General features: G+C 44.8%; 1 protein-coding gene across 2 annotated transcripts in view; it reads left to right on the top strand.

Moving 5' to 3' along the window:
• SZT2 (SZT2 subunit of KICSTOR complex) overlaps positions 1-19490 on the top strand; it is a 116839-nt gene that overhangs the window by 29591 nt on the left and 67758 nt on the right. Inside the window, exons 15-28 of one of the 2 annotated variants that reach the window (XM_054982041.1) lie at positions 352-557; positions 1882-2106; positions 2320-2398; positions 2664-2752; positions 2924-3092; positions 5382-5502; positions 5584-5697; positions 6213-6413; positions 6492-6592; positions 7595-7721; positions 8253-8372; positions 10694-10898; positions 11465-11577; positions 11878-12106. In XM_054982041.1, coding sequence (XP_054838016.1) covers positions 352-557; positions 1882-2106; positions 2320-2398; positions 2664-2752; positions 2924-3092; positions 5382-5502; positions 5584-5697; positions 6213-6413; positions 6492-6592; positions 7595-7721; positions 8253-8372; positions 10694-10898; positions 11465-11577; positions 11878-12106 — 2099 coding nt within the window. Of the gene's footprint in view, positions 1-351; positions 558-1881; positions 2107-2319; positions 2399-2663; positions 2753-2923; positions 3093-5381; positions 5503-5583; positions 5698-6212; positions 6414-6488; positions 6593-7594; positions 7722-8252; positions 8373-10693; positions 10899-11464; positions 11578-11877; positions 12107-19490 lie in introns of both variants that reach the window. The other variant, XM_054982040.1, reaches the window with a different exon arrangement.

Raw genomic sequence — 19490 nt, 5'->3', positions numbered from 1 at the left:
GTGATCCTGCGGTTCACATCAACCTCATAGATACCCTCTGCTCCCTTCCCTTCTCTTCTTACCTGGCAGTGGGTAGAGTGGTGGCAGTGACATCAGCAGAGCATCTTTCTGGAGAACTATGAGCAAACCCCAATATGAGTCAGAATAAACCCAGGATAGATTTGGAAGGCTTTGAGCTCCCCTCACATTGGGGTGAAGCATAATGAACTATAAGAGTTTTTATTCCAAACTTCCACAATCTGAATGTTGCTAATTATGGCCTTTGTAGAGAAAGGTCCTAAGAACAGCTCCCTATCGGCTGTTCTTCATACATAAGATGTTCTTTTTGTATGTGCTTGTTTTCTTCAACAGATAGTGGAAGAATTACGAGATCGTATCCTGCAGCTGCGCTTCCCCCACAGAGTTCAGAGCAAGGAGGCAACTCCAAAAGTGAAGAGGAAGGTCCTGGGTGGCAGCTCCCCGTCAAAATCACCTCCTGTGCTTGGGGCCCAACCTACCCTCTCAGACAGACCTTGCCTTATAGTGCTGCACAAACCTCTGGAGAAACTCCTCATCAGGTAGCAGGGATGGAGCGTATATCTATGTTTGTACCCAAAGAACCTTCATTCGTTAGAGTTTTATTAGGTCTGGAACAAGCAAGCTTTGGTATGAAGCGAAAATTGCAGATGTGGAGATGTTGGCTGTCAGATATGTTTTGCAGGCTGAGGCTTCTGGAATTTGACAGCCTCCCTGCAAGTGCTAAATGCAGTAAACAGTACATATTTTGTCAGCCAAAGTATCTGGCTTTCTTTCAAAAAGCAAATGTCTAGAGGCTGATCTCAGAGGAAAAGCAGAAAAGTCAAATGTAGAGCAAGGCTTGCAATAATCTCAGTGTTGTCATCTCCGGAGCTGTTCCATGTTGGCAACAGAGGATAGGACTCTCAATAGTGGGTTTAAACTACAGGAGGGAAGGTACCAGCTGAAAATTAAGAAAAGCTTCTTTTCATTAAGAGTAATCCAGCAGTGGCATCAGCTGCATGTGGTGGGTTTCCCTTCATTGGCAGTCATCAAAGGGGTGGCTGGACGAATACTTATTGGGGATGCTTTAGGCTGTTCCTGCATTGGGCAGGGGGTTGGACTAGTTAGTCTTTAAGACACCTTTCAGCTCTATTATTCTATTCCTCATACAGCTTCTTCTCCCTGTTCTGTGTTTACTATTCTTTTCCTACTGGTGCCCCTGTCCTAGTGTTGTAATAATAACATAATAATAATAACATTCAATTTATATATTGCCTTTCAGGACAACTTAATGCCCACTCAGAGCAGTTTACAAAGTATGTTATTATCCCCACAACAAAACACCCTGTGAGGTGGGTGGGGCTGAGAGAGCTCCAGAGAACTGTAACTATCCCAAGGTCACCCAGCTGGCTTCAAGTGGAGGAGTGAGGAATCAAACCCGGCTCTCCAGATTAGAGTCCCGCGCTCTTAACCACTACACCAAACTGGCTCTCTGTACTCTGTACTCTTTTCCTTTTTACACTTGCATTTCTATATTCCTTGTTTTTTAAAAACTAAATCCTAAATTTGTTCTAGAATTTAAGAAACAGAACTAATTATGGAAAAAGTATGAGCTTAATTTTATTCTGGAAGCAGAATTTATGTTGTCTTCATCTAGTATTTTATTGCTTCTGGGATGTTTGCCAATGTGTGCACGGTCCTTTTTCTGAATAATGGGATTAGTATGGTTTGTGTGATAGCTGGAGCTGAAGCTTAGAAGACACTGAGATGGCCTTCCAACCCCTCAAAATGTGGTTCATGGAGACCAGCAGTGACTGACCTAATGTACAGACAGCTGTGAGGTTGATATGCTTTCTCATTTTTACTATTTCTCTCTGTATCCAGATATGAGAAGCTACCTTCTGACTATCGTGTTCCATGCCTCCTACCCCTGGAGAGTCCCCCCATATCAGGCCCTCTCACTATGGTAGCCAACCGGACAGCTTCCTCCACCCTGGCCTCTCTGTCTCGCTATCTCTATCACCAGCGCTGGATCTGGTGTGTGCAGTCAGGGCTGGTACCTGCAGTGCCCATCACAGCTGTGGCACAGCTATTGTCCACTCTTACAGAGTAAGTGCTCTCCTTATCTGTAGGGCCACAAAAGGGGCCTGCAAAAGTACCTGTGATGTAAAAAGGTGGTTTGGTCATATTTAAGTAAGTTATCCTCGTTAGCATAGGATAGACTGATGTAAAGATGGAACTGTGGAGCAAATAGGAGGTACTGGAATATGAAGCACTGCTGGGGGAGCTCAGTAATTACCACTGTTCCCTTTGAATTTTCAGTGTTCGTCTATCTGAGGGCTTTCATTTTGCATCCAGTGGTGATGGGATTATTAACATGGTTCTGGAACTCCCTATGAGGGTAAGTCCAAAAACTGGCTCTGTAAATGTAGTGTTAACATGCTCGCAGGCAAAGGTGCATCTTCTGTAACTGATTCTCAGAGGTGGATACAAACAAAACAAACTCTAGATCTGTTCTGGCTCTGACCTATAAAACACATTGAGCTGTGCAGTTGCATCTGGTGCAGCAAAGCGGCTGCAAGCTGCTTCTTAGCATCAGGACTGCTGGATGATGTCTTGGAAGAAAGGTAATGAGAACAGAAGGGGGTCACATTTTTCTTCCACAGAGTGATTCCTCAGGGCATGGCAGTGAGAAGCACACCTGCATTGTCCAATATGTGCTGTTTCCACCACATTCCACTTCTACTAAAGACAGGTAAGGGGAAGAAAGCCCATCAGAGGAAGCCAGAAAGCAGTCTTGCCACTGCAAGCAGGAGCAAGGACTCCTGGATGCTATTAAAGTTTGGGGAGCAGTACTGGGCATCACACTATGGTAGAACACCCAGGCAGCTCTGGCCGTGTTTACATTATCTCATATGCCCGCAAGTTTCTCCACAGATGATGACAATGACACAGAAGTAGAGGCCATTGAAGTGGACATGGAGCTGAACCTTGTCACGGAGTGCTGGGTGGAACCACAGAGTGGCTTTGTGGATAGTTCATCAGACAGCTGGCAGCACCTGCATGGCCTACCTTATCAGAAAATCCCAAAAGCGGTATGTTTCTGTGGTGTGGGAGTTATAGAAGGCAACTCCTATAGGGGAGCAAGATTCGAGTCCAGTAGCACCTTAAAGACCAACTATATTTCAAGGATATGAGTTTTTAATTTCAAGAATCAAAGCTCTCTTCTTCAGTTACATTTAGAAGTGGAAATATGTAGGGTTTTATCCAGCCAGAAGGTGGGAGGAGTATTTATATTAAGGGTGTAAGGTATAATAATAATGTAATTAGCTTTATAGAGTGAAAAGCAAAAAATCAGTTGAGAGAGGAATCCAATGTCCTAATGAAGCCTGAGGTATGGAGTCTATTGTTCTGAATTTGCAAATTAACTCAATTTCAGCCGTCTCTCATTGTAGTTTTCCTTTTAAGTTTCTCTGCTTGAGAACAACTACTCTTAGGTCAGTGATGGAATGTCCTAGAAGATTAAAATGTTCTGTCACTGGTTTGTGAGCGTTGTAATTTTTAATACCAAATTTATGTCCATTTATTCTTTTGCAAAGGGACTGACCTGTTTGTCTATTGTAAAGAGTTGAAGGGCATTGCTGACATGATGGCATATAACACTGGAAGATAAGTGACTGAATGAGCCTGAGATGGTATAGCTGGTGTTGTTCTGTCCAGTGGTTATGTTTTTAGAGTGAATATAGGGACGAAGTTAGTGTCTTGATTCATTGCAGGCCCTGGTCCCTGAGTCCCTGGCCATATTAGGAAGTGCATTGTTGTGATGTGAAGTTATTTAAGATTATGGGGTTGTTTGTGGGCAAGAAAAGGTTTGCCTTCTAATGTGAGAGATGGGTATCATTGTCCAGCACAGATTGCAGGTCATTAAAGATGCATTGAACTGGTTTGAGCTGGAAACTTTGTGACTACCAATCAGGGTGGATTTGATTTAAATCAAACTGATTTAAATCACGATTTAAATCACTAGTCAGTAAGGCTTGATTTAAATCATAGTTTTCTATATAAAGACTAATTCTTGCTGGTATAACTTTAATATGCAAGTAGATGAAGATTGTTCACAAACTGTCATCAGAATAGGCCAGTTCTTGATATACTGCTCAGAACAGTCCACCACAGAGTTCCATCTAACATCTTGTGGGAACGTTAGCTTGGTTCCACCCATCCTTTTCAGAGCTGCTGCAGCAAAATGATTGTTACGGAAGTATTTAGCAATTTCAACTACATTAGTCTTTATTTCTGGAACACTTAAGTCTTTGGCTAAGAGGTGCAGCAAATGAGCACTGCAACCATATGTTATTAGCTTTGTATTTCCTTCCTGCTCTTCTAAATTTCTTCTCATCTTGGATACATTTGCAGCATTGTCTTTAAGGTCTTTTTCTCAACTCTGTTCATGTTACAACATTTTTGCTGTGAAGAGGAGGCATGTGATCTCTGCTGAGCTGACACAAATTCAGTTTTGGGAACTGCAAAACCAAGCATCTGTGATAATATCTTGTAGGCAGAGAAACTGCCCAATAATCTTACAAAAACCTCTGGAAGAGCATGACATTGTGAATGGATTAATGGAATTTATTTACCAAAAAAATTAAACATATACAGCCTTATTCTACATAATTAAAAACTAATCTTTATTTCATGATGGAATAACCTTTGGATGGTAATATATTTTCCTCAAAAAGCATTTTATTTTAAAAAATCCGATTTAAATAAAAAAAATCCGATTTAAATAAAAAAAATCTGATTTTTTTTATTTTTTTAAAAAAATCATTGATTTTTATCCACTTTGCTACCAATGGTGTTCTGCTGTTGTTTTGTTGTAACTATATTCACTCTAACAACATAATCACTCTGTCAAGCTAATTACAGTATTATTGTACCTTACACTCTTACTTTAAATACCCCTTCCCTCTTCTGGCTGAAAAAATCCTACATACTTGCCCTTGCTCTTCTACTTCAAACCACCCCTGGGATCATTGCTGGAAGGCCATGGGAAGGGTGACTATTAATGGGAAGGGAGAATATTGATATGCTTCTTGAGTGAGGAGTTTTTGCCATGACAACCAACACAGCTCAAGTTAACTGTTGCTGTATCCACTTGCTTTAATGTCTCCCCACTTCTGAGCCATGTCTGGGGACTAGGCTTTTCTCTTGGGTGTGCTCTTTGATGGATTTCAAGGGATTGGTAATTTATATGGCTAACATTTGTATAATGGGCCAGTTTTCCTCACAGCTCTATGCCTTTAGTGGCATTTGATGCACTGGAGCCATTTTCACTTAACTGCTAGTTGTCCAGCCCTGTGTCTTACTTCAGATCTGTATTCCAGCTTTTTCCTCAAGACCTGATGTGCATCCAGACTATCCTTGCCTTTGAGTACATTAGCCAGTTGTGCCAGAACAAGGACTGGGTCTTTCCAGCATGTGGCCCCAAGGCTACTGCTACTGAAGGTGATTTTGCTTATAAGTGCTTTCCTGGGTGGTCTGTGCCTGTGGGCTTGGCTGGATTTACAATCCTGGTTCTTGTTATAGGTCGTGACACTGGCAGTGGTTCCCGTGTGCATGAGATTCCTTTCCACTTTGACCTCATGAAGCTGCTGCCCAAATGCCAGCAGATTGAAATGTTCTTCCTGATGTTAACAGGAGGCAAGTTTTCCTTACTCTTGAAGGTTTTTGCATATGCCACCTGAGGGGAAGGGACAATAGAGGTGAAGGCCATGACTGTCTCAGCTGCACATCATCTGATCTCAGCCCAGAAACCAATTTTCAGCACTGCTTCAGAATTCTGGAATATGTAAAATAATAATAAACAAGAGAGTGCAATGTAGAATGTGCACATCTCACTTCTGAACTGTCTGTTAAGATGCAGGGCTTCCAGGTCACAGGGCACAAGAGTCCTAGTCTTTGTTTTTTAGAAACTAGTTTCATTTCCATGGTTGTTAATTGTGTATGGGAGGAGAAGTGTGGATGAAGCTCTTTGGACTACTTGTCCTCTCTGTAAAAGCATTTATGTTGTTTTCAGTGGGCTGTGAGAAGATAGGATGAATGGAGTTACTTTCCTTATCCTTGTGGTGTTGCCAGGGAGCTACATTGTGGGTAGATGCTTTGAAATGCAACTCCAGAGAATTGCTTTGCTCATGCTGGTGACTTTTGTCCTGCAGCAGAGGATGATAGCATCACAAAGGACTCATCTTTCTTGCCTAATGAAATGCTTCTCAGCCTCTTTCATGGCTGCCTCCAGCATGACCTCAGTGACAGGGAAATCACGTTGTCAGGCACAGATCATGTAACTTTCATGGAGCAAGTGTTGCGGCGGGACCGAGATGGCCACCCACCTCCATTTATGCTTCCAGTGATCCAAGGTAAGAGGGGTGCATGCAGTTGATTTCTACCTTGCTTCATTCCTCTGATTTCTAACTTTCTTGTTTCCATTCCAGCAGAAGCCTTGAAGGCCCCCATTCCCTCAGAGCAGCAGGATCCAACTAGCTCTTACTACTCTGTGAGCGACAAGGACATGGCCACTTCTATAAATACCCAGCAGGTACAGCAGCCTCACTGTCACACTGCCAAAGGTTCCACAGACCTCCAATATGGGGCAGGTTCCATGTCCTGTGTTCAGGAAATTGCTATTCTTCTATAATGCAGGAGATTGTCCAAGAGTGGTTTACTTCTCCCATTCTGCTTTGGTGGCTGTGCCAGGCATTATTTTATGGAGTTACTTAATGTTTGATGAGAGATGGACTTATGTCACACAGACACCAGTGAGACCTTCTCCTAAAGCTTGGTCTGCAGAAAATACAGTGTGCAGAAATCTAGCTGTTTATTTCCCTGGAATGAAGCCTTGTGACGCAGAGTGGTAAGAGGCCGTACTGCAGCCCAAGCTCTGCTCGCGACCTGAGTTCGATCCTGGCAGAAGCCGGGTTCAAGTAGCCGGCTCAAGGTTGACTCAGCCTTCCATCCTTCTGAGGTTGGTAAAATGAGTACCCAGTTTCCTGGGGGAAAAGTGTAGATGACTGGGGAAGGCAATGGCAAACCACCCCGTAAAAAGTCTGCCAAGAAAATGTCGTGATGCGATGTCCCACCACGGGTCAGTAATGACTCAGTGCTTGCACAGGGGACTACCTTTACCTTTTTTATTTCCCTGGAAGGTGGAATGGAAATGCTGCCTTACATGGCTGAAAGGGAATTTTACGTCTTCCTTAGTGCTGCAGTTATGTTTCTATAAGGGTATTGTGTTTGGGTCAAAGATACTCTGTGGTTGAGTAGACTGTGTTGAGACATTTTGGGTTGGATCCAGCTTAAGTTTTCTTATAGCAGAACTTGCCTGCCTCCTTTCCTGCACTATGTTCATGGTCCCCAGGAAATGCTGCTCCTGTGGAATAGTGGACCCTGAGGAATGGCATGGGGGCGAGGTTTGCAGTGGGAAGGGGGGATTGGTAGGAACTGCAGATTTAGTCTGGCTCCAACCCTTTGATTGCTTTATTGGGGTGGTGAACAAGGCTACAGTATCAGGCATGATAAAATTGGATTTGCTCTATCTTAGACTCCAAACAATATTGAGGGGTCACCAGCAGGGATGTCTGAAAACCTCTTCCCCCAGTGGCGATGCTATGCTAAGCTGGCCAATCCACAGCATCTTTTCTTCGTCTTTCTACCAGCTACTTTCTCAGGTAAGGGGGTTGGACAGCTCCCAGAAGAAAAGAAGAGCCCTGGTCCTTATATCATACAGGAGTAGGGCAGATGTAGAAGAAATTATTGTGCAAAAGAAGAGAAAGCTGAATCCTACTGCTGTCTCTGGTGTAAACCATATAAATTAAGCAACTCTGCCTATGTTTGCTTGCTTTGTGTAAGTTGTTTTGAGATTTCATCGGACATATAAATGTCATTGAAAAAGCAAAGAGAGACAGTTGCTGAATCATTCATCCAGTGCTACATTCCATCCTTGCGTAGTGCTATAGGCAAATTGCTCTGTAGATGTAGTTTTCTTTGATTTCAGTGTTTGCTATGAATAGAATTGGGTGTGCTGACAACACATTAGTTCTTGATGTCCAAATCAGATAATGCCTTTCTTGTGCTAAAAAGTGATTTTTCTTGCATATCCCTCATCTGCTCAGTGCTGTGCATCATGGGAGGAAGAGGGGAAAGAAGAGTCATATACTGAATTCTGCATGACAGCCTTTTACTCTGATTTCCTTTTCCAGACATACAGAAACTGATAGCCTATGAGCCTTCAAATGAAGCTGGATCAACACCTTCCCAAGGACTGCAGGAATTGGAGACTGCAGGATTATTTCCAACTGTCAGTGTTACGCCGGCCAATGGTACTGATCTTGTTTGTGCAACACGGGTAGTCCTGTGTTTGAGATCTTGGGTGGGGGTAGCATTTGGATTTTCGACTGTGATTTTCCCTCACTACTAAAGGAACAGCAGTGCTTATCACCATTGCATTCTCCTGCAGTGGTGGGGCCATGCAGGAAAATGTAGCTTCCAGATAGGGTTGAGCACTGGCACCTCTCATGGAGGGGGGTGGGTGGCAAATGGCATCCGTCCTTACAAAAGCAAACCTATCTGAGGCTGAAGCTGTTGCCTGCTTTGCTTTCCAAGTGAGGCCTTCTTCATGTGACTTTGCACAGGCTCAGAGTATTGTCTGAATTGTGCTGTAGCCTGAAAAGTAGACACACTTTCTTAGTTTTCACACCAAGATAACGAAGCTCTAGCAGATGAGCTGGAATACTAAATAAACATGCATAGCTACCTTGTTTGGGTTTCAGCAGTTTCACTGAGACTCCAAACCCATGCAAAATTGCACAGGGAGGCTCTTTGCCTCACCATCTAAATTGGGCCACAAGCTTCCCTTCCGAAAATGGAATTCTCCAGTCCTGCCCTCACACTGCCCAGTGTGTATGGAGTGGGAGAGGAAATGTCACACAAGTTGCTTAGCCAAAGCCTTCAGTTTTATGTTCTGGTGAGAAAAGCTCCTCTGAGGCACATGAGCATCTACAAGAAAATGTGTTTGAATGAGCTAGTTACATTACTTCTTTGCAGAGCACTTTTGGCACTGCTGTGTCTATTTTCAGTGCCCACTTCTTATAAAAAATAGGGTACCCAAAAGGCTCCTATTATAACCTCCAGCTTCAGAGGCTGGGCAGAAGAAATCATTCTGAATGATCCAAGCTGAGCCCTATCATCCAGGTAGACTTTTTGGCACCTGAAGAATACTGAAAGCCCTTGAAGAAAGCAAAGATAGGGAAAGAAATAATAGCCAGGTGTGTGTGTTTTATGTGCCATCAAGTTGCCTCTTAACTATGGCAACCCTATGAATGAAAGACCTCCAAAACATCCTATCATTAACAGCCTGGCTCAGATCTAGCAAATTGGAGGACATAGCTTCTTTTACTGAGTCAAGCCATCTCATTTTAGGTCTTCCTCTTTTCCTACTGCCTTCTACTTTTCCTAGCGTTATTGACTTTTCCAGAGAAACTTGTCTTCTCATAATGTGACTAAAGTACAATAGCCTCAGTTTTTGTCATTTTAGCTTCTAGGGAGAATTCAGGCTTGATTTGATCTTGTACCTATTTATTGTCTTTTTGGCTGCCCATGGTATCCGCAGAACTCTCCTCCAGCACCACATTTCAAATGAATCAATTTTCTTCCTCTCAGCTTTCTTCACTGTCCAGCTTTCACATCCATACATTGTAATGGGGAATGCCATAGTTTGGATTATCTTGATCTTGGTCCCCAGAGAGACCAAAGGTCTTTAGGGATCTTGTCTAACTCCCTCAAAGCTGTTCTTCCAAGTATCAATCTTCTGATTTCCTCATTGCAATCTCCCTATTGGTTGATCATTGAGCCAAGGAATAGAAAGTCGTAGACAATTTCAATTTTCTCATTGTCAATTTTAAAATTGTGTAATAGCCAGGAGGATGTACAAATTCAGGTCAGGAGGAGAAATATTGTGACAGATGTTGAAAGATGGTACTACTTAGGATGTAATTATATACTTTAAATGTTGGTATAAAATGAATTATTTGAATCTAAAGTTTAATGTGTCCTCAGTACCTTATTACAGGATTTTTTTAAAAAATGTTTGATTTGTATTTTGTGTGTTCATACTCAAGAATACTTTTCTTGGCTTAACTCCTTTTCAAAACATCATTTTCCCTACCTTGCTGCAGTATAGCATAATTTCTTTTTTAGCATAAAATATGTAGTTATTGTTTTACAATTGTTATCTCAGTTATCTGTCTTCACAATAGACCTGGGAAATACCAGCTTGCCCAAGGTCATTCCATGAGCTTCATGTTGAAATAGAAATCTGAACAATGGACCCTAATGCTATCTACTCCCTCTCCTTATCAGTGTTATCATGACAAGGTAGTTGAGACTCTGACAGCCTGATAGAGCAGGACTGTTCAGCGAAGATGGATAGGATGACATCTCCATATGTTTGTAAACCAATGGAGTTGGTTTATGGTGCATAATAGCAGGGGGAGCACAGTAAAGTACTGCGCTTGGGGCTTGGAAAAAGGGCACATGAAAGCAACATTACTCTGAAGCAGTGCTCAAAGTTATGGTGTGTTGTACCAGGTGTTCTCCAAGTATGAGAGGCCTGCTTATTCCCCAAGGGGTATCTCATCTACAGAAACTGGCCATGAGATTGGAGATCCAGATGCTGCACCGAGAAGAGAAGCACGTATCTCCTTCAGCCGCCAGGTGTCTCAGCCTGACATAAGTGAGAGCTGCCGAGTCCGCTGCCCTGTTTATGTCTACAGCTGCTCCTTGGAGTTGCTACGGGAGCAGATGATCACTCCCAAGCCAGATAAGCCTCTGCGGGATATCTTTTTTAGGTGAGATCCTACTGCAAGGCCAAAGGAAGCTCAGCTGCTCCTCTGTATATATTGGGCTAATCTTGCTCCATAGTACCATCCCTTGGTCCTTGATACCATTCCAATACTATCTTTTAGGTATTGAGGTTACTGCCATCGCTTCTCTGTGCCCAGCAATTTTGCATGAGTGCATACAGGCCAATCATCATCATCATCATAATAACTGTTTATGCACTGCCCTTCTGAACAGATTAGTGCCTGCTCAAGAGTGGTGAACAAAGTCAGTGTTGTTATTAACCCTCCAATACAGCTGGAGAGCTGGGGCTGAGAGTAGTGGTTTACCCAAGGCAACCTGCAGAGCTCATGGCAGTAGTGGGAGCAGAACCAGCAGAATGCTGATTCACAACCCAGCCATTTAACCACTATGCTACAGCAGCGGTACATAGTAGGTTGAGTGCTGGAATTGCTCCCCAAGCTATAACAAGATTAGGATGAGAGAACAGAAAGGAGAACTCAGTGACAGGCTGAACAGCCAAAGGAACTGAGGCCTAGCTTTTATCAAGTTGTTGAACATGTCTGTCTTTCAGAAGCCAATCTGTGGAGCGCCCCACCAGTGCTCCCTGGCTAGATCCTAAGCACAAGGAATTGGTGAGTTACTGCACCTTGCTGCAAGAACATTCCCACCAGTGCTATGTGAAAGGTAAGAAATAGAGGTACCCTGCCATGTGTTAGGGAGAGGAGATGTCACACCCAGCTTTTCTGGTTTGCTACCATACTAAGTTGGGCTTTCTTCTGAAAGGCCAAGAGAGGGGATAGGCACTGCCATGTGGCTGTGACAAACTGGTACTCTCATGTTTATAGTGAGCCTAGCACAGAAACTGGCATTCAGCTAGTAAGCTAGAGTCCTGTCTTTTATGTTTGTCATCCATGCCTCTTAACATGTTGACTGTCTTAGGCACCTTTGCATGGCTGCTTAGTGTTTTAATTCTCTTTTCTTCAGGGCTGTTCCGGAGCCTGCAACAGGGTCACAGCATCAGCTGCCCTGACTTACTAATAGCTGTGGATTATTGTGAGGAGCTTCTTCAAGAGATAGACATTACAAGCTTCCTACTTACCCTGTGCAACCATGTGCGCTCCTTCTGTGAGCGCCACCATCACCTGCCCACCAGATTAGAAAGAGAAACAGTGCAAACTTCTCAAGTGCGGGGTGTGCTAGTCTCTGTCTCCAGGTAAGATTGCTGTTTCCATAGAAACACAAATAGATCAGAAAGAATAGAATGCCCCGGCAATGCTAGGTACAATTTTCCTTATAAAGATCTTTTCTGTTTTTTCTGGATTCAGTTGCTGCCTAATGAGTGACTTTGCCTTGGATCACACCTTTCTGCATACCTCATAGATATCACTGAATTTCCAAAGTCCAGTTTTATACAGCTAGCAGGACCCCATTCTATAGCCCTGGGGATGTACCAAGTGGAGACATAGCTTTAGGGGCCACTCAGCATGTTTAAGCCTTTGGATGAAAAAATGGGAGAGCATACTGAAGTCAGAGGTACAGGAGTGGCATTGGGAAGGGTTGCAAAAGCCTTAGATAGTGGAGTTAGAATTTGGGATTTACACAGACTCTTTGGTTTTGAAAACTTTAGCAACAATGCATCAGCAGCCATAGGGCCAACTCATCGCCACTTTAATATATAGTATTGGCCATTGCATTCACAGCAACCAAGCAGACACTGATCTAACATTCATCACATAACTGCATATCAGCGTTATTATCAGCTCCAGGACTGTCTGACCCAGCAAACAAGATCTGCACTTTGCAGAACTGGCACTGAACCCCAAGGCATATTGTGCAATCCAGAGGAGGCTTGGCCATCGTTTCATAGCCTTGTTCGTCTCTCCTGTGAACTGTAAGGTTTCCAGGTTCCATTTCTGTTTTGCTTTAGAAGGAGGTGGCATCCTTATTCAAGATTAGCCCATCAAATCTGTTCTATGCATCTTGTACACCACTGCTGGTAAGCATCCTGAGACACATGAAGATGCAGGTCCTCATAGTAGATCATTGCTGGCTTTGCAGGTCTTGGTTTTCAGATCTAGCTCAACTGGCCAGCCAAATCCTATGGCTGAACCCCATGGCCCACAAACTGCTACGTACCTGATATTCCTCCTAACAATCAGTATAGTTTGGCTTCTCTAGTGAGAGATTAAATGGCAAATACAGCTGCTGTCAAGAGTGGCTGTAGCATGGTGGTTAAATAGATAGGCTGCAAATCAGCACTCTGCTGGTTTGAATCCCACTACTGCCATGAGCTCAGCAGGTGCCCTTGGGTAAGCCACTCCTCTCAGCTGTAATTTCCCATCTGTATTGTGGGAATAATAAAAACACTGACTTTGTTCACTACTCTGAGTGGGTCACTAATCTGTCTAGAAGAATGGTATGAAAGCACAGTTGCTGTTGTTGTTAAATACTGAAAAGATGACCTGGACACCATTCACATAGTGGGATAGCTGCAAGAGCTTTACACCATACTCAGCAGAGAGCAAGGAAGTTTCTCCAATTTGGTTTGAACTAAAGTCTCAGGCATCAGGTCTTAGCCTTCTCATCCATTCTCACATTCAGAGAATTAAAGTCTCTGCTTGCTCATTCACACATCAAATGCTTTTTATTTGGAACATCTCTTGTCAGCCTGCTACATATCCACGGGAGGGATCTTCATAAAGTTCCAAAAGTACTAACCAAAGCACCTTTTAAACCATTGAGTGTCAGCTATTTACACTTGGGGGTGTGCAGGGCCAGGATGATTCGGATTTCCCAATTCGGATTACCTGAATGGGGGGGGGGGGAATTCGGAATAAAGGGAATTCCGAAGCGACAATCCAATTCAGAATACCCGATTCAGAAATATTCAGGTTTGCTTCGTAAAGTTTTGGCCATTATTTTCAATGGGGAACGTGCTCCTGGCTTTGCGGGAGCCTGCGGGGACCATTTTCTTTATGAATCAAACCAAACCTTTTCCTAACTCTTCTCTAACGATCCCCCAAGTTTCAGAATGATTGGACTTCAGGGGCCATGTTATGGCCCCCCAAAGAACGTGCCCATATCCTCCTCCACTCTCCATTATTCCCTATGGGGAAAAACAAGGAGGCTTTCTAGGTGGCTTGGGATGGCATTTTGCAAACAAAATGCACCCAATTTTCAGGGACCTGCTCCTACCTCTCCTCCCACCCTCCCCCAAGTTTCAGGGAGATTGCACTTTTGGGGGGCCATGTTATGGCATCCCAAAGAAGGTGCCCCTATTCTCCACTCTATGGGGAAAAACAAAGGGGCTTTCGAGGTGGCTTGGGGTGACATTTTGCAAGCAAAATGCACCCAATTTTCAGGGGGCCTGCTCCTACCTCTTCTCCCACCCTCCCCCAAGTTTCAGGGAGATTGCATTTTGGGGGGGCCATGTTATGGCCCCCCAAAGGTGGTTCTCCCACCACACCATTTTATTTCCACTGTAGGGAAGACTCTCACACAGCAGAAACACATGGATTGTGGCTGCCAATGGCTACTACACACCCCAAGCAGCCCCTCAGAACCACACCTCCCCTCCAAAAAAATTCTAACCACCCCTGCAGTAACTGGCCAGCTACTCTCCATTGGTTCCTGTTATAGGAAAATACAGTTTCCTACAGCAGGAACACATGGAATGTTGCATCCATGGCCACAGGCATAATCCCCCTTTCAATCTACTCCCCAACAGATCCATAGATCCAAAGACACGCACCCCCAAATTCCGCCCCCCTCCCCCAGATTAGGCTGGCCAGCCACTCCCCATTGTTCTCAATGATGAGAACTTTTAAACTGTCTTTCCCAGGGCAATTATGCACAGGCCAGTGGTGCCACAGTGGTGGGCACACTCCTGAGTGCAAGCTTGTCCCTGGGAAAGCACACATGAACCACAGACACGCACTCCCAAGTTCTCCACCACCCCCAAAGCAGGCCGGCCGGCCACTCTCCATTGTTCCCTATCATGGGAACTAACCTTCTCACCAGAGAATAACACACAAACACACACTGAATCAAGCTCAATTTTTTTTATTTTTTAGCTTTAAGTTACAGCATTAAACGCACATGACACTAGTGTTACATCACAATAGTCTCCTAGACAGTAGTACCACAACTACATCAGAGAATCACAAACACACACACACACAGTTACTTGCAAAAACACTTTATTTCTTGGCTTTAAGTTACACAGCATGGAAGGCACATCACAACATATCACAACAGTCTCCTAGACAGTAGTACCACAACAATCCTCACATCAGAGAATCATAAACACACACACAGTTACTTGTAAAAACACTTTATTTCTTGGAGTTCCTGGGATGAGGGTGGGAGACAGCATACAACAACAGCAGCACTACATTTATAAACCACGCCCCTGCCCCCCCCCCCCGCTTTTTCTACTCGCTTTTTCTCTGACATTTCTGCAGGTGATACTGGAGGTCATGAGTTGCAGTGTCCTGAGGTTCCGGGGAAGAGCCCACCCCAAGCACAGCTTTCACCACTAGGTGAAGTTTGTGAGCCACACAGTAAATGTGCTCGTGGCTCACCTGCCACACCACTGCCCTCATGTTCTGGCCACCATCCATCACCATGAATCCCATGGTGACGATGCCGTCGCCTATCCAGCCATCCAACTCCCTCCTCAAGGTGGTCATGATGTTCTCCGCCGTGTGCGACACGTCGAGAACCTTGATGTGGAGCAAGGCCTTGTGGTAGCCGGCCCGCAGTCTCCCATCCGTCCCTGTCTAACACTGGACACCTCACCTGCACCTTGAAGGTCCTTGAGTTGCCACCAGTGAGCAGTAAGCAAGAAGTACGTATACTGCACACTAGAGCAGGTCCAGATGTCAGATGTGAAGTGCACAGTTCTCCCAGCAGCACGGGACAACTGTGCCTTCACATGGTCCCTGGCAGCCCTGTAAAACGAGGGCACCACGGTCCTGCTCAACGTTGTGCGAGCAGGGATCGTGTACCAGGGATAGGCATCACGGAGCAGCCCCTGGAAGCCGAAGTGGTCAACTAAGGAGAACGGCTGACCATCTACTGCTATCATATTGATGATGTGGTATGTGATGCGCCGGCTCACCTTCTGGATCCCCCCTCTGGGCACACTAGCGCCCTGCATACCAGGCATCTCCATCAGAAAGGCTTGGCATCCCTGCCTTACAGGAACCTGTGAGGGGAGAGCACCTTCTGGCTAGCTGGCAGCCATGTGGTGCCACTTGAACTCTCCCCCCGAAGAAGCACCACCTGGTGTTGCCTCTTCAGGTGGTTCTGCATTCCAGATGTGGAGAGATGTTTCACATCCCTCCCGTGACTGATCGGTTGCCTACAATGCTGGCACTGCGCAAAACGGGGGTCCTCCGTTCTCTGGAAGTGACTCCAGATATCGGAGGGAATGGGGTCCCATGCTGCACAGCGGAGGTGCTTACAGGCCCCCCAGGAGACATCTCCTGTGAGGTGCTCAGGGCAGACACACCATGTTTCACTCTTGGCTGGGCAGTTGGAGATGGATAAGGATGAAGGGGCAGAGATGTGGGCTCTTCCACCGCAGTCTCTTCCTCTAGCACCCTCTCCTGCACAGCCGTGAGAGGCCTGCTGCTGGCCTCAGAGAAAACGGGAGGACCGCCCAGCAGGGGGTTCCTCCTGTGGTTCCTAAAACATCCGACAGGTCCCTGGGGTGAGCGTGAAGGACGGAAAAGTCACGTGCCCCACGTCCATCCCAGGACACCACATGCTGCCCCTCCTCCAACAGCTGGGTCTTAACTGCTGGAGGAGATAGAGCCTCAGCAGCAGGCCCCCGCCCAATGCCAGCCACTGCCTCAGACACCTGGGTTGGGGGTGGCCCTCTAGCAGCTGCCTCAGGAAAGAGGGCTTTGTGAACCCTCTTCCTGTCACCAGAAGGTGGGCTGGTGAATGGCAGGAGTGCAGAGGAGAGCCTCCTTCGCTCAGATGGGGGGATAGCCACAGCACTCCCCTCCCCTCCTCCAGACTTACCACGGGCCTTTCCCCTGGGGCCCCTCTCAGGTTTCCTATCAGTCATTCTGTCCCCTTCTTTTTAAAAAAATATTCTTTTTTTAAATATTTATTCTAGTCCCCTTCTTGAACTTACACTAATTACCTGTTGTTAAGTTTTTATAAAGAAAACCCCAAATTTACAATTTAGTTTCAAAACCTATCTACCTATTTCTAAGGCTAAGTTTCTTGTGGCTCTATTACTACTGGAGATGGTCAGTTAAATATCTTTTTAAATGACCCTATTTATTTTGGGGAACCTAAACCTACCAAACAGCTGAATTCCTCTTCAGGAATTGAGCTGGCCCTAAACCCCAATATAAAGGAAAGCCTATTAGAAAAAACGTGCCCGGCCTGGCTCCAAGGGTGCCAGAGATGGGCAGGGAACCCCTACTTAAGGGGGTACTACTAATGGGCAGCCTATTTGTATGAATATATATATATATATATATATATATATATATATATATATATATAATTTGAACAGAACCTGACTCTAACTAACTCTTTTCCTACTGAATCTTATTTAATGGAGAGAACTACCCTTGGTTCCCTGTCAATTTAGTTCAGAGGGCAAATGTTCAGTGAAGGCCTACAACTAGCCTACCTTCTAAAACACTATTTAAAACTAAGTAGAACCGTTCTTGGAAACCCAAAGTATGCTAACCAAACACAGCTATAACTACAAAGAGCACCAGCAACCTCTACCAACAGAGGTTAAATAACAACCAACTGTAAATGTAAAGAACAAACTGTAACTGTAAACAACCAACTGTAACAACTGTAAACAACAAACACCAACACCAACTATTCCAATAAATAACACCAACTGCAGCAAAAAATAAAAAAATATTTAAAACTAACTTAACAAACTCAGCCCCCCCAATTAATCTCAGTAACGCAAATCAAAACCCCAGGAAAGCGCCCCCCAAGAAAGCTCGCCTACTCTTAGTCCCACTCCCACCCACACATCCTGCAGAAATCTGGCAAAGAAGCAAAAAAAAAAATTAAAACCAATTTAACAAACTCAGCCCCCCCAATTAATCACAGCAAAGCAAAGCAACCCCCCCAAGAAAGTCTACCCTCTGAAAATGGCAAAGACCCTACCCCAACACACACACACACACACACACACAAGAAGCAATAACCAAATTAAATTGAAATTAAAAACTCAGGCTCAGCCACTTAAACACAGCAATTTAAACCATAACCCCCAAGCAAGACCCCTCTTAATCACAACCACAACTCCCCAACAATCAGACACACACACACACACACACAGAGCAAAGAAGCAATAATAACCAAATTAAATTGAAATTAAAAACTTAGGCCCAACCACTTAAACACACAGCAAATCAAATCTGAACCCACAAGCAAGCCCCCACCTGAACCCTACCTACAACTCCTACACTCTCTCTCTCTCTCTCTCTCTCTCTCTCTCTCTCTCTCTCTCTCTCTCTCTCTCTCTCTCTCTCTCTTGAAACAGTATCTGTTCCCACCTCCCACCAACAGCTGGAACAAAACTCAAACTCTCCCAACAGCAAACTTTTAAAACACACTAAACAGGAACAATCCCCCCCCACCAAAAGCAGAAATAAAACCTCAAACTCCCAATAGCAAACTTTTGAAATCAGTCAAGCCCCTAATCCTTTAAACCTTTCACCCCTCCCCTCAACAGCAACTGGAAAATAAAAACAACTAAACTTTTAACCTTTAAATAAAGACCAGCTTCCACCCCCAAACAAATGCCTCAGCCAGAAGCTACTTAACAAAGCCCCCCCTCTCTCTTTCACACACACACACACACACACACACACACACACACACACACACACACAAAGATGCAAGAATCCCTCCCCCCAAAATAAAGATTAATTTAAATTAACTTTTAAAAAACAATCCCCCCTTCCCTCACCTGCTCAGACAACCAAAAAAAATCCCCCCCAGAGAAAACCCTGTGAGTCACTGACTCTCTCACCAGTCCTGCAGTCCAGCCATGGTCAGGCAGGCAGGCAGGCAAGAATCCTCCAGGTGAAGTCTCCTTCTCCTCAGTGAAGTCCTCCAGCAGGGCAACAAAATGGAGACAGAGAGCCTCTACCAGCAGCATTGGGAGTCTCTCTAGGCCAGGAACAGAATGGAAGCTGGCCCAAAGGCCAGCCTCTAAATTAAATCCCCTGCTGCATCTCCTTCCAGAGAATCCATTGGCTGGAAGGAGGATGCAGCAGTGGTATTGGACACTCCTAACTCCCCCCTTCCTTCCCTGATCTACCTCCCTCCTCCCCCCGAACTCACCCCTCCTCACCCCTCCCATCCTGTAAATTAGGCAGGGATCTCTGCAGACCTTGCTGGCTGCTTGCATTGCATTGCATTGCAAACAGCCAGCAAAGTTCTGAAGCAAATTCAAGCTTCCCACCTTTTTTTACAAGATGGGAGGGGTAAGGAGGAGGTTGTAGTGAGTCACTCATTCCTTCTCCCCCTCTCCTGAGAAACCGTGGGAAGCTTGATTTAGCTTCAGAACTTTGCCGGCTGTTTGCAAACGCAAACAA

This window comes from Eublepharis macularius, chromosome 5 (assembly GCF_028583425.1).
Source record: "Eublepharis macularius isolate TG4126 chromosome 5, MPM_Emac_v1.0, whole genome shotgun sequence".
Lineage (NCBI taxonomy): Eukaryota > Metazoa > Chordata > Lepidosauria > Squamata > Eublepharidae > Eublepharis > Eublepharis macularius.
This window is presented reverse-complemented; position numbering and strand designations above follow the sequence as displayed.